General features: G+C 48.7%; 2 protein-coding genes across 3 annotated transcripts in view; one reads left to right on the top strand and one right to left on the bottom strand.

Annotated features, from left to right (window-relative positions):
- LONP1 (lon peptidase 1, mitochondrial) overlaps window positions 1-8,089 on the top strand; it is a 43,194-nt gene extending 35,105 nt beyond the window's left edge. The window contains exons 13-18 of the mRNA XM_024216590.2: window positions 357-473; window positions 803-943; window positions 1,030-1,195; window positions 1,947-2,155; window positions 6,013-6,177; window positions 7,694-8,089. Coding sequence (XP_024072358.2) covers window positions 357-473; window positions 803-943; window positions 1,030-1,195; window positions 1,947-2,155; window positions 6,013-6,177; window positions 7,694-7,858 — 963 coding nt within the window. The 3' untranslated portion in view covers window positions 7,859-8,089. The remainder of the gene's footprint in view (window positions 1-356; window positions 474-802; window positions 944-1,029; window positions 1,196-1,946; window positions 2,156-6,012; window positions 6,178-7,693) is intronic.
- A 1,161-nt stretch (window positions 8,090-9,250) lies between these two features.
- The window catches only part of RPL36 (ribosomal protein L36), a 6,413-nt gene continuing 640 nt past the window's right edge, over window positions 9,251-15,023 (bottom strand). For both annotated transcript variants that reach the window (XM_026659706.2, XM_026659705.1), the window contains exons 2-4: window positions 14,836-14,930; window positions 10,729-10,863; window positions 9,251-9,386 (exon numbers count right to left, since the gene is read on the bottom strand). In XM_026659706.2, the coding sequence (XP_026515491.1) occupies window positions 9,297-9,386; window positions 10,729-10,863; window positions 14,836-14,928 (318 nt within the window). In that variant the 5' untranslated portion in view covers window positions 14,929-14,930 and the 3' untranslated portion in view covers window positions 9,251-9,296. The remainder of the gene's footprint in view (window positions 9,387-10,728; window positions 10,864-14,835; window positions 14,931-15,023) is intronic.

Raw genomic sequence — 15,023 nt, 5'->3', positions numbered from 1 at the left:
CTGTCCAAAGCGGGGCTTGCTCTCAGCGACAGGATGCCAGTGCCCTGCCTATATAATTGCTTTCCGAACTGCTGCAAGGGAGACTTTCAGTGTGGATGTTCATCTGGGTTTCTTCCACATGCTGCTGCTGGGGTCCCTGTTCTCTAGTTACAGTGGCAAATACTGCTTCCCCATGCTCCCATCAGAGCATTCTGACTTCCCACTGTATGCCGTGTGATTAATTGACTTGGGGGCAGAGAACAGCTTGCTCTGGAATCTGACTTCCCAACTGTAGGGGGATAGAACTCGGGGATAGAGTAAAGTGAAGCAGCATGCCCATGAGAAACACCTAACCAGGCTTATCTTGTCATATCCAGGTGCTCTTTATTTGTACTGCCAATGTGACAGACACCATCCCAGAGCCGCTGCGGGACAGAATGGAAATGATCAATGTGTCAGGATATGTCGCACAAGAGAAACTTGCAATTGCAGAGGTGAGACGCTATCTCACTAACGAACCATTAAGTGCTGCTGTGCACAGACTGCATCAAATGACAGAAAAGGGTATTTTAGTAGAGTAAACCTGAGCGTCTGCTCTGCACAACCAGTCAACTTGGGTACAGTGTTCAAGGGAACACTGCCATGTAGAACAGGTCCAAACAGACCTGTACTCCCAACTGGATAATACTGGATTTCCAATGGAGACAAGTCCTAGGCATGTCTAGAAAGCATTCATTGAGCAGAATGAAGTTGGGTGAAATGGGATGACCAAGCATTCAGTTGTGGGGACTAACAGGAACACATGGTGGTTGATTTCTTTCAGAGGTACTTGGTCCCTCAAGCACGTGTCCTGAGTGGTTTGGATGAGACCAAGACCAAGATCTCATCAGATGTGCTGACTGTTCTCATCAAGCAGTACTGCAGGGAGAGTGGAGTGAGGAACCTGCAGAAGCAGGTGGAGAAGGTGAGGGTGCTGTGAATGTCAAGTAGTCTTCTGTGTGCTTTCTGCCTTGGCAGCTTTCTGCAGTAACTAATCACTCTCTTGCGCAGGTATTAAGGAAATCTGCCTATAAGATTGTCAGTGGAGAAGCAGAGGCAGTTGAGGTAACTGCTGAAAACTTGCAGGACTTTGTTGGCAAGCCCATCTTCACTGTGGATCGGATGTATGACATCACTCCTCCTGGAGTGGTGATGGGCCTGGCCTGGACAGCTATGGGTAAGATGCAGCTGCAGCAGAGTCAATGGGGGATTAGCAAGGTGGGCATTTGTCATGGGTGGTCATGCTTCCAGGAGAAACTCACTTCCTTTTTGCCAGTTAGGCAGAGTTACTGGTGCTGAATGGGGAGCAGCAGCTGGGGAGCTGAATTACTGCTCCTCTGAAGTTTCCATGCCTTTTTTCTAAAAGCAGCTGTGCAGGAGAGGAAGTAATGTGTCCCCCCTTGGTCCAGTGGGGGAGGCTTATTAGCATTACTGAAACTTCCTCCTGTGGCTACTTTAGCTCCTGACTTGTTCTCTGCTGAAAGCTGATGCTCATTTCTTCCCTCATATCAGACCCCTCTTGGCTTCAAGCCAGTGTGCTTCTTCTCCAAGGCTTCATATTGTGGGAGGGACTAATGCTGAATGTAAAGACTTTTGTAGGCGTGCATGCATGAGCCCGTTCTCTTCCAGCAGCACGATGTGCTGCCTAGGTACACAAGCATGGTGCACCATGGCATATGGACTGTGTTTCACCAGAGACCTTGCTTCCTGGTTTGAGTGCCAGTAGCATGTGCTGGCCCTCTTGCCTCCTCTAAAGACTGCTGCTGTGCACTAGTGTTCTGTCAGAGGGGGCTCCTGATAACCCAGAGCGCTTGGTTATGTGCAGGGGAAAATATTCACCAAAATTAATATGGAGTGGTGGGCGCAAGCTGCTTCTGGTCTGGTTCTTGTTGAACTTTTCTAAAGATTCCTATGTTCATTTTTCATAGGAGGTTCCACTCTATTTATTGAAACGTCCCTGCGGCGACCCAAAGACAAGGAAAACAAGGACGGGTCCCTTGAAATAACAGGCCAACTGGGAGATGTGATGAAAGAGAGCGCCAAAATAGCGTACACATTTGCGCGAGCTTTCCTGATGCAGAAGGAACCCACCATTGACTTTCTGGTGACCTCCCACATTCACTTGCACGTGCCAGAGGTAAAGAGGGGGCTGTATAAGGACCTAGACAGGTAGAGCTGGCATGTAGAGGTAGAGCCTCTTAGCCCAGTTGCATGCACTGTGTAGAAAACCTGCTTTCAGCAGCAATACCTGAGTAAATTAAAAGATGGCATTTTCCCTGGCAACTCCTGAAGATATTCACATGAGCTTTGCTGCCAGCTCCTTTCCTCAGCAAGCACATGGCGAGGTGATTCACACTGCTCTTTAGCCGGGATCACTTTTTGGGGCAGTAGTGCCCCTGTTGGGTAGATGAGGAAAGCCAGGCACAGAGGTGAAATGACTTGCCCTTTGACTAAGCGGTGGCCTGAAAACTAGAAGACCTGGGTTCAATTCCCTGCTCCACCAGAGTCCCTGGGAAAGTAAGCTGGGGAAGGTCACATTGGTAAAACTTCCATCCTCATAGGCCTCTAACTCACACCAGGAATGTGTACACTGCCCGCAGCAGTGAGCCTCCCCGCCTGGGTGACAGACTCAGGCTTGCGGGACTCATGCTAGCTGGCCTAGAACTGGCTGTGTGCAGAGAAGGGGATCAGCTGCAGAGCCCCAGCTCCAGCCTGACCCAGAACTTCAGAGCGCCTTCTACTCAGCTGGTTTGCACAAGCCCTGCTGAGCAGTGTCTGTTGACCCAGGCCACAGGCTGTGTAGATGTACCCTTAGTGTTACCCTGTGTCTCGCTCCCAGTCTGCACAGTGGGGATAATAGCACTTCCTACCTCCAAGGCAGGCTGTGAAGATAGCATGAGGTGCACAGATACTATGGTAATGGACCGTGCTTGAGAGAGAAGATACTTGTGCTATCCTCAGACCTTGCTCTGCTTGCAAACTGCCAGATTTAACCCAGGGACAAGGTGTACCTTTGGAGGCAGTGAGTGTCCAGTGAGAAGGAATAAACACTGCAGAGAGACGGGCCTGGGGAACTCGGGGACTGCGGTTCACTGAATGCAAGGCAAGGTTTGTGCTGGCAGTTGTGAGGAGTTGGCTGGTGAGGCAGACAGACTGGTGTGGCCGGGGGCTGTCTCACAGTCGAGGCTCCAGCAAAGCTCTTGCTAAGTCAGAGAGATAACACGGTGGCTCATGGTTCTGGTTGTTCTGAGGAGAGTGTCACACAAGGACGCTCAAATACCTGAGAAAACTTGCTTCAATACAGGAAAAAAAACCCCACTGACTGCACACCACTTACCACCCCCACTGGAACCCATACTTGATGGGGACTGCATCATGAAAGAAATCTTTCCTGAACCCCTTCTTCTAGCCTTGAAACAACCCAACCCCCCACCTGCCAACTGATCACTTGTAGGCAATTCCACAGGTGTACCTCAGTCTGCAATCTCAGCCTTCCACGACAGTCCACGTGTATCTGAGCCTGTTGGGTCACATGTCCGCTTGCACCCAGGTGGTCCAGGTTGCGCCTTCTCCCTCTTCAGACGTGGCTCAGAACAGTTTACCACTCTGCCCTGCATTCTCTGTACAGGTTGATTCGCCTTCCTCCACCAGTTCTGGAGTCCTTGCGTTGGTGGGAGTCCCCACCCACCCAGTGTTGCCAAGGAGTCCCAATCAAGTGTGCCAATCAAGTTGGAGGTTACCAACACTTCCTTTCTGGGTTTGGTGGCACATTTGGACTTGTTGAGGGTGCAGGGCCTGTGGCTGGAAAAGGAAGCCTCACTCCATATCAATGTGTTAGAGTTCCAGGCCATCCCCAACATATGTTGTGCCTTCCAGGACCATATCAGGCATTCAGTAGTTCACATACTCACTGACAATACCACCACAATGTACTATGTGAACTCTGCCTAGAGGCAATCAACCTGTGGCAGTTCTGCATCGAAGAGGACATCACCCCAGTAGCTGTCCACTTACCAGGGGTGCAGAACCATCTCAGAAGGATCTTCTCCCTGAACCACAAATGGCCCCTGAAGGTTTGTGTCCTTCAGATTATTTTCACAATTTGGGGCATTCCCACAATAGACCTGTTTGTGGCAAGGGAAAATTGGAAGTGTTGCCTGTTCTGCTCTTGGACCGGGACTCAGCGCAGGTTCCCTCTCCAACACCTTCCACTGTAGCTGACAGTCGACTGCTATATTCCTATTCCAGTCATTCCCCCAGATCATCGCCAAGCGCAAGGCGGATCAAGCCAGACTCATCCCAGTTGCCCCGGCGTGACTGAGACAGTGCTGGTTCTCAGATCTCCTTGTTCTGTCAGTCCAGCCTCCCATGCCGTTTCCTCTCCATCCCGATGACCTCACACGGACCACAGCTACATCTGGTGATCAGCTCCATTCACCACCTGGCATGGCTGAACGAGGAGGAAGAGCATTGTTCAGAGGCTATCCAACAGGTCCTACTTAACAACAGGAAGTCTTTCACTAGGACGGCCTATTTAGTGAAGTGGAAGAGGTTTTTTGTGTGATGCGGAATCTGTCCGACAAGGACTTCCATCCAGGACATCTGAGTATCTGCTGCACCTTCAGAAATCAGGCTTGAAACTTGGCAGCAATATCAGCGTTTCATCCCCCTATCCAAGGGAAATCAGTGTTCTCCAACACTATGGTGATGAAATTTCTGAAAGGATTTCTCCACCTGCATCCTCTGGTCCGAGAGCCTGTCCCCTTGTGGGGCCTGGACACGGTTTTAACAGCTCTGATGGGGCCTCCATTTGAGCCTCCTGCTTCCTGTCCACTGCCCCTCGTCTCAAAAAACTGCATTCTTTATAGCCCATCTCTGCCAGGCCCTGATGGTGTGGCCTCCTTACACGCAGTTCTCCAGGGGTAAGGTAATGCTTTGGCCACACCCAAAGTGGTCTCCCAGTTTCATCTGAATGAGGCTGTATATTTGCCTGTGTTCTTCCCTAAGCCACATTCCTCCACAGCGGAGCAGTGCCTCCATATGTTAGATGGTGTCTAGCCTTTTATCTGAACAGGACTGAACTGTTTCGTGCTTCACCTCGCCTGTGCATATCCTATGCAGACCACATGAAGGGACACGTGTTCTCTGCACAAACCATCTCTCTAGAGGGATAATATCTTGTATCAGGACTGTGTATGAGATAGCATCGGCAACGTCTCCTCAGCAGATATGGGCCCATTCGACAAGAGCACAAGCAACGTCAATAGCCTTCCTTAATGATATTTCCATATTATACATTTGCAGGGCGGCCACATGGTCATTCCCTCTCTGGTAAGTAGTCACACAGGCTGTAAAGCCCCTGGCCTGGCCTCTCCCCACCTCCTGAGTGGGGTGAGTGGAAAACGGGTGTCATGCAGGATACAAGGAAGTGCTTCAGGAGGTGCTTACATCTCTTTGAGTTTCTAGATTACTCTTCACCTGTAAGCGCATCCAGAATCTGTGGTATCTTTAATCCTAGTGTCCTATGGCTTAGCACAGAGCTTTTCAACCTTTTTTCATTTGCAGACCTCTAAATTTCAAATGGAGGTGGAGGATCCCTTTGGAAATCTTAGATGTAGTCTGCAGCCGCCCCCCTTCCCCCCGGGGTCCATTGACCACAGGTAGAAAACCACAGGCTGAGAGAACTGAAGCTAATGTTAGCGCTGTATCGACAATCGTGATGTTTGAGCAGGGCTACATCCAAGATTCCACCAGTGACATTTCAGCCAAACATCCTTGCAGTAAATCAAATGTTGCAACATCAGCCAGTAAAGCTGGAGACCTGCTGAAGTCTGGAACTGGGCTTCTGTTCCCCTGACCATACTAAGCTGGTGACAACAAAGGTGTGGGAGTGGGCTCTGCTGCTGGTCTGTGTAGCATCATGATGATTGTATTTCACACAAGCTCTGATTTGGTTTGAATGATTGTCACGATGTGGCTTTTTTTTCTCTCCAGGGAGCAACTCCAAAGGACGGACCAAGCGCAGGATGTACCATAGTAACGGCCTTACTGTCATTGGCCATGAATCGTCCAGTGAGGCAAAACATGGCCATGACTGGAGAGGTGTCGTTAACTGGAAAGATTCTTCCTGTTGGTGGAATCAAGGAGAAGACTATTGCAGTAAGCACTTTCCCTTTGTGTATGATCATCTGCTGGTGCGTAACAATGGGGATGGCCCTAGAGTGCTTGCTATGATTGGCGGCACTGTAGTGCTGGACCACTTACTCCTGGGTGTTAACAGTGGAGACAAGGTGGGGGAGGGAAAACCTTTTATAGGACCAACTTCTGTTGGGGAAAGAGACAAGCTTTCGAGCTACACTGAGCTCTTCTTCAGGGCTGTCTCTTTCCCCAAAAGAAGTTGGTCCAGTAAACTATATTCCTTCACCCACCTTGTCTCTCTAATAGGCTGGGACCACCATGGCTCCAACAACACTGCAAACATGCCCAGCAGTGTGAGCATGGAGATCTTGCCTGTAGCCACAAGGTCAGCTTTTATTGGCACCAATGCTGTTCCTGTGCTGTATCTAGCACAAGGGTGGGCAAACTTTTTGGCCCAAGGGCCACATGTGGGTGGGGAAATTGCATGCAGGGCCATGAATGTAGGGCTGGGGTGCAGGAGGGAATGCATGGTGTGGGAGGGGGTGCAGTGTGCAGGAAGGGACTCAGGGCAAGGAGATGTGGGGTGTGACGGGGCTATGGCCAGGGGGTTGAGGTGCAGGAGGGGTGTGGCAGGGGTTCAGGCTCTGGCCCAGCACTGCTTACCTGGAGTGGCATGCAGCAGGGCTAAGACAAGCTCCCTGCCTACCCTGGCCCAGGGGAGGGGGGCAGAGGGCTCTGCATGCTTCCCTTGCCTGCGGGTACCTCCCCCAAAGCTCACATTGGCTGCAGTTCCGTTCCCAGCCAATGGGAGCTGCAGGGGGCGGTGCCTGCAGGCAAGGGCAGTGCACAGAGCCCTCTGCCTCCACCCCCAAGGGACATGGGCCTGTGGTGCCATGGGGATGGCAATCCGATGGGCTATAGTTTGCCCTTAATCTAGCATGTTGGAAAACCTTGCATGGTGGCAGTATTTGGTAACTCTTTTGCCCAGGAATAGGAGGGTAGAGGGAGGCTGGTAATGGAAGATTATCTAGCTTTAATGGCTTCTGGAAGACTGAGGGGCCTATTGTGGGTTTTTAAGGATAGGGGTAGGTTTGCATCTCTGAAGGAGGCATTGGTAACTTCTACTGATAGCAGGCAAAGTGTAGCCTGCTTAGCCCTTGCCAACCAGTGCATTGTCTCTAAATTGCACAGCCTGACCTTGTTTAGAGCAAGGTTTTAAAATCCTACAGACTAGGTAGACCTTGTCTAAACTACCAAAGCAAAAAAAAAAATTTTTTTTTAAATTCAGGTCCACTAACGAGTTTCCTGACTTAGACCAAACATAGCAGCCTTAGATACTTTCCATTTCAATTGTCCCTGGCATCTCTTAATGTGGAGGAAAATTTTTGGATAGTGACAAAGATTAAGATAGAGGCCTTAATCTGTAAAATCCAGGACTATGCAAAATGAAGGGGACCTACTTCTTCTAGCAGAGACATGTTACACAGATTTTCCTTTGCTAGATACACTTCCTACAACTGTGTTCTTTCCTTCCTAGGCCAAGCGAGCTGGTGTTACCTGTATCATTCTCCCATCAGAGAACAAGAAGGATTACTATGACCTTGCTGACTTCATTACAGAGGGACTAGAAGTGCATTTTGTTGAGCACTACAACAAAATATTTGACATAGTGTTTCCAGAACTTGATACCTCTGGAGGATGACTGACATGAACCATTTGTACTGAGAAGGGGTCTCTCCCTGTCTGCTCTACACTACCCCAAAAGCAAGATGGCCTGGGGCAGTTAACACCTGGAGCATAAATATTGCTGCTGCGCAGCCACTGAAATTGATTATGGCTTAATTTACTACTGCCTTGGTTAGTGTGAGGCATTTCCCACTTATGTTTACAAAGTGATTTGAATTATGACCTGATTAAAATATTTCTAATAAGATGTGGGTCTGGGACTTTCATTGCACTAGCCATAGAGCTAGCCTGTCCTGCCTCATCTACTGAAGATGGTTTTTAATCACTTCTACATCAGTCTGAATCCCAAGCTTCCCTATGAAGCTAGGAATAGTGGTAGCAGTTTATTCCCCACTGAAATAGGCATGTACATAGTCAAGGGGTTATGGCAGCTTCGAGAAAGCTCTGTAAAAAGGAACAGGGCTAGATCCTGGCTTTTCACTTAATCTTAAATGGTAGCTGCAGACTTTTTTTTTTTAAGCTTGGTGCAGGTGAGTCCTTTACTCTAAGCACCTGTGCCCTAGAGCTGAAGTGATTCTTTCTACAGGAGGTGCCCTCCCCAAAACCTACTGAGAATTCCAGCTGTCATTCTTTAATTAAAGGGCTGGTGAATATAGGTCCCAGCTTGCCCTCATCAAAGGCAGCTGGGACTCAGCAGGAGCTCCTTGTCTTGGAGGAGGACAGGCCACTGCGCTCCTATCTCTGGTGCTGTTTTCCAAGCCTGGAGTTGGTTAAGTGGCTCACATGCATCTACTACTTCAAGAGAGTTCCACAGCAGATGGATAAGACTCAGTTGACTCTTGCTAGTGCAACTCTTACTATTTCAAGGGAACATGGGGGTTGGGAGTAATTCAGCCCTCCCCCTAAGGTCAGTTTGACAAGCCTGCCCCTTTAGTTAAGGAGCATTAAATCCTACAGACACTTGCACAGGTATGCCTTAAGCAACACAGTTGAGAAGCATTGAACATACAGCCTCACTACTTCTTCCTCACCCTGGTATGCCACTCACCTGTCTAGGATAATGAATACTGGTTCTTCAACCAGACAAATGTAACATTTTACAGTGTTGTTCTAGCCATGTTGGTCCCAGCAGAGACACAAGATGTGTGAGGTAATATTTTATTGGACCAACTTCTCTTGGTTAGAGAAGCTTTCAGAGCTCTTCTTCAGGTCTAGATCCAAAAAATTAGTCTAATAAAAGATGTTACCTCACCCACCTTGTGTCTCAAATGTAAAATTAACATTTATCCAAAGCGAGAGACAGGCCAAGTTTAACCCTTTGTTACTCTTGAAGGTATTTCAGCACTGTCCATTCCCCCATGGCAAGTGGTCTCCAGTTGTCAAGTTGCTAGTAACACCACCACACTGCTCAATTCTCTGAACACACTTTAATGAGTTACAGGAGTTTTTGCAGCTTAATCCTTCTTGGCAGCAGCCTTCCTCATGGCTGCCAGAACATTGCTGAGCTCTTCACGTTTTCGCTTGGCCCGAATGTGAGTACCAACCTGTGTATGAAAGAAAGCAGCACAGTGAGCAGCACTACAGCACCAGCATGAAATGCTGGGTCTTTCTTATTCTGCCTAACATGGGCCAGGCTGTTTTGGGAGACAAAGGAAATGCATGTTCACGGCTTGAAGAACAGGGGCTCCTTCAGTTTGATGGAACCACCCCAGCCAGCTCCTCTCCCCACCCAAATCCCAGTAGCTGTTGCATGCTCAGAGCAATTTTGAGTTTTACTAACTGCTGGTCCAAGTCACTGGATTAGCTGGATGAATCCAGCTCAGTCTCACTCCCATCAGCTTTGCAAAGAACTGCTGGTCCAAGTCACTGGATTAGCTGGATGAATCCAGCTCAGTCTCACTCCCATCAGCTTTGCAAAGCAAGTTCTGGATCACCCTTCAGGACCTCCCCTTCAAGGGAGAGCCTCTAAGTTCTCTCCACCACTGAGCTAAACTTAGGACAGGCATGGCAGTTACTGCTCTCCTATACCATGCCTCCACCAGGCTCCTGATTGCTCAAAGCACTGAATAAGGGCAGAGCCAAGTCTGCTGTAGGGTGGGATCCTCTGACTGCCGGGGGAGGGGGAGCAGGAAGGGAAGAGAGGAGCTAGCCTTACTTCAGAGGGAGTCCAGTTTTGCTATGTCTACACTTACCATTTAAAGCGCAAAAAGTCCTCTTTTTTCACTAAAACCATGGGAGCATCTACACTTGTTAATGACACTTTGCAATGAAACTCACCGCAAAAAGAAAACCACCTTCACGAGAGGTACACAGCTCTTACCACTGTTCTTTTTGCGCTGTTTTGAAAGTGAAGACGCATTCTACCAGCGTAAACACCTTTTGGCCTCCATAGACTATCCCATTTCCAAAAGCGACCACTCTGGCCAGCATCTCCGCTGCTCTGACGCCAGGTAAATGGACATCCGCCCCTCCCCCTGTAAGCCCCAGGAAGTTTGAAGCTCCCTTTCCCTTTGCTTGTAGATGTGGCAGGGAAAGCAGCCAGACAGCAGGAGGGTTTAAAAAATGCCACAAAAGAAACAAGGAAGTAATGGGGCTCCTGAGACATGAAGCAGAGCAGCACGAGGCATGGAGCAGGGACCCAGAATGCCTTCTTGCTCACCCCACGCTCCCACAAGACCTATCAAGGAAGCTGCACTGTGGGATAGCTGCCCTACACTGCTGTTCTCATGGCGATGGAAGTGCTTGTAGTGTAAACACACTGACACCTGAGGAATTGAGAGAGTACACAAAGCAGTGCTTTACTTTCACCAGTTCCCTATCACCAGTGAAACTTACAGCACAAAAATTCTAAGTGTAGACATACCCAAAGATGTTAAATTCACTTACCCTTTTCTTTATGAACTTCAGAGCACGTTTGTCCTTGGAAACTTTCAGCAATTCCATAGCACGTTTCTCATAGGGGGCAAAGCCACAGACCTCTCTGATCATATCTCGCACAAACTTAGTGTGTTTGGTCAGGCGCTGCAGAGAAACAATGGTTCAGTGTGAGCAGCATGTAAGAGGCTAGGGAAAATGTTATTTGCCTAAAGCCTTGCTAAGTTAGTGGTTGGGCCATATGTTGCATGCAACTGGAATTTGTTAAAGAGCCAGAACTGCAGTGATTCTGGTACTAGTGACACACCTGAAGCATCCTTCACACACCCAGCAAGACTTGCACTCAGTTTGGAAAGAAGGACTTAACTGTTTACCAGGAGCTCTAGGCAGATCCCAGGAGACTGCACAGGTTTTACTCTGTAATTTCCATGTCACTTGTAAGCCCCTGGGCTCTACACTATGCATTCTTGCCTGACATAGCAAATTCCTGAACTATACCAACCCAACAAACTGCCACTTGAATTTCAGTCATCTGCACATGTAGAGCCACCTGGCTAGTCCTCCCTTCACAGATACTGCACATTCAAGCTAGGATACTCCAGCTTCTAAAGCGGGGGTAGGCAACCTGCAGCACGCGAGCTGATTTTCAGTGGCACTCACACTGCCTGGGTCCTGGCCACCGGTCTGGGGGGCTCTGTATTTTAATTTAATTTTAAATGAAGCTTCTTGAACATTTTAAAAACCTTATTTACTTTACGTACAATAATAGTGTAGTTATATATTACAGACTTAGAGAAACAGACCTAAAAAGGTTAAAATGTATTACTGGCACGCAAAACCTTAAATTAGAGTGAACAAATGAAGACTCGGCACACCACTTCTGAAAGGTTGCCGACCCCTGTTCTAAAGGAAAACAGGATCTCCTTGGGAAATTGTTCATTTCCCATTTGTTACAACTGCAACAAGATGGCATTTCAGATACATCTGGCAAACTAGAACAGAGCCAGATGCAGGAACAAATTAAGTGTAAAACGCAAGGTTTGAGAAGAATGCCATGTAAGGGTACGTCCAGACTACCCGTTGAATTGGCGGGTAGTAATCGATCTATCAGGGATCGCTATCGCGAGACGCGATATATCGATCCCCGAACGTGCTCCCGTCGACTCCAGAACTCCACCAGGGCGAGCGGCGGTAGCGGAGTCGACAGGGGAGCCGCGGCTGTCGATCCCATGCCGTGAGGACCCGAGGTAAGTCGAAATAAGATACGTCGACTTCAGCTACGCTATTCCCATAGCTGAAGTTGCATATCTTACATCGACCCCCCCCCAGTGTAGACCAGCCCCAAGTAAGCAAAGGTGCTGTAGGTCTGTGTAACTAGGCAGTCCTCCTGCCTGGACAGTGCCTCATGCATTGTAGGTGCGACAAGAATAAAAAAAAATAAAGCACAGGTTAACCCAGATTAACAAACTCTGGATTTAAGTGTAAATTGTGTATGCCCCCTTCCCACGGCTAAGAAAAGCAGGACAGAGGTGGCTGCCAAGGCAGGACGAGAACATAAAAGGGGCCATGTTGAGTCAGACCAATGGTACATCTAGCCCAATATCCTGTCTTCTGACAGTGGCCAATGCTAGATGCTTCAGAGGGAATGAACAGAACAGGTAATCATCAAGTGATCCATCCCCTGTCACCCGGGACACCATCCCTGCCCATCCTGGCTAATAGCCATTGATGGACCCATCTTCCATGAATTTATCTAGTTCTTTTTGGAATAACACTTTCTCCACACCAATCATGATTTTATAGACCTCTATCATATTCCCCCTATTTCCATTACATGCATCCGATGAAGTGGGCACTCACCCACGAAAGCTTATGCTCCAATACATTTGTTAGTCTTAAAGGTGCCACAGGACTCTCTGTTGCTTTTTATATTCCCCCTAGGCATCTCTTTTCCAAGCTGAAAAATCCTAGTCCTATTAATCTCTCCTCATATGGAAGCTGTTTTATACCCCTAATCATTTTTGTTGCCCTTGGATATAGAAAGTTGATCATATTCACACAGAAAACATTACAGGGTCATACTAGGGAAAAGCATTTATGATAATATTTCTCAGTGCCTCAGTTCCGCATGCCAGATACCTGGCTAATGTTGGGGGTAGATGGTAACAGAGGGTCACTCTTCATTGCTTTTGCAGGCCAAGTGGCAGGCAGTGGGAGGGGCAGCAATGCAGTTTAGCCCTGAACTCAGCCAGCTGTCATTCATTCCCTCCACTAACCCGAACCCAGCTGCCTGCCTTGGTCACTCTCCCTTTGACAGTGCACATTTGATACAGAAGGCCTCTCTGCCTGCAGCACCACAACTACATTTTTCATTGGGCAAAGATAATGATTTCACCAGCGGCAGGCAGAGAGAGACTCTTCAGCCTCACTGCAGCTCAGGCTGTACAGTCGTGGTTTGAAGCTCTATTCCAGACCTCCAGTTCTGACAAAGCACCTCATTCCTGACTTGCACGCAAGGAAATGCCAGTGAGTTGAGTGTTGGGCCTCACTGTTCAGCCAATTAGCAATTAAACATCTTAACACCAATAGGCAAATATTCTCCCCTACATGCACAATTCTGTGCAGGGTCAGATAACAAGGTAACACTTTACAGCACAGATCCAGCACCACCACCAAGAACACTGTTCCACAGCAGCCAGATCAACTAAGTGGACGAAAAGCAATCTGAAGCAGCTTTCCTTGAGGGACATGTGTTAGAACACTGGCAAACACAAGAATTTCAAAATGTCAAGAACTGAAATTAACCAATCAAATGCTATATTTGTTTGGGTTCCTTATCCTGGTGTGAAAGTAAATGCTGCAATTCATGCCTATGACAGACTGCTACTAAAAATCTGCAATCAGTGATCACCTGGTAGCCCTCCTCCACTGTAAGAGTCCCCACTCAGCAGCACCACCATCAGGAGAAGCTTGATCATATTCACAACTTTCAGTGCATTCACACTCTGGAACATATGACCACCATAACACTACTCTACTGCTACTTCTCTCACCACTGCCAAGTCAAGTCTATGCCTCTTACATGTCACGCTTCCTCAAATAAGGAAAAAGTTACTATCTACACATGTACATCAACACAGATAAATATATGCAATGGTTTAAATTGCAGCAAGGGTTTAGGTTGGACATTAGGAAAAAAAACTTCCTGTCAGGGTGGTTAAACACTGGACTAAATTGCCTAGGGAGGTTGTGGAATCTCCATCATTGGAGATTTCTAAGAGCAGGTTAGACAAACACCTCTCAGGGATAATCTAGATAATACTTAGTCCTGCGATAAGTGCAGGAGACTGGACTAGATGACCTCTTGAGGTCCCTTCCAGTCCTACGGTTCTATATTACATCCTATCTCACTACGCTCTCCTCCCATCTACTGTTTTATGGGAAAGAGTTTCACTCTTCAGGGCAGATATCTTGCCTCCATTTGTTTTGTCATGTGCTTAGCATACCTTAGACACCAGACAAATAACCCATGATGTAATGGCAAAGAATGTGCATTGACTTGTTTAAATGCTCATTCCACACCATACGTTTCCGAATTCACAGAAACGCTCCCATTCTAAAGCCTTGCAGCACCGATGGGGGCTCTGCTACAAGGACAATGATCAGCAGAACTGACCAGGACTTAGCCAGTACAGCTCTGCATTGCCAACTGAGTCAGGCCTTGCATGTATTAAGGCCTCCATGTATTAAACCTGCATGGGTCTGTGCAGCGACTGCTCAGGGCAAATGGTAACTTCCTGAATGTCTCAACAGCTGCAAGCCACTGTCTGGCTTCTTGGCTCTGGTATAGCCCCCAACCAAACATCAGTCTGCAGAAAGTCTAAGGCCAGCCTGTATTTCCCATGCACCGGCCATGGTCTCAGTCAGCCATCGCTCCCCTGGAAGCCTGGTCCAGAGGTGGGCACAAGGCAGCTACCGCCAAAGGGTTCAGTACTGCCCAGCTCTAGCAGTCAGGCCTGTGGCTAGCCGTGGGCACAGCATCCCCAGGCGGCTCAGACGGTCCGCGGCCGCAGCAGTGCTAGGTCAGGCCACGGGCCGCCCAGCCCGCCACTCACTCACCCCTCTGCGGCGGCACTGCCGGGGCTTCGACACGTTCTTCGTCACCTTGTGGCCCTTACTGAGACCGACGGCCATGGGGTAGCGGATCGCCATGTCTGCGGGGAGTGCGGCAGCGAGTCAGCCCCCGGCCGCGCCCGGCATAGCCCCCCCCCCCAACCCCCGGACCCCCGCCCCGCCCCCCCCCCCCC

The sequence above is a fragment of the Terrapene carolina genome, unplaced genomic scaffold (genome assembly GCF_002925995.2).
Source record: "Terrapene carolina triunguis isolate 2854851 unplaced genomic scaffold, T_m_triunguis-2.0 Scaffold662, whole genome shotgun sequence".
NCBI lineage: Eukaryota > Metazoa > Chordata > Testudines > Emydidae > Terrapene > Terrapene triunguis.
Note: the sequence above shows the minus strand (reverse complement) of the source record. Positions and strands in the feature narration are given on the sequence as shown.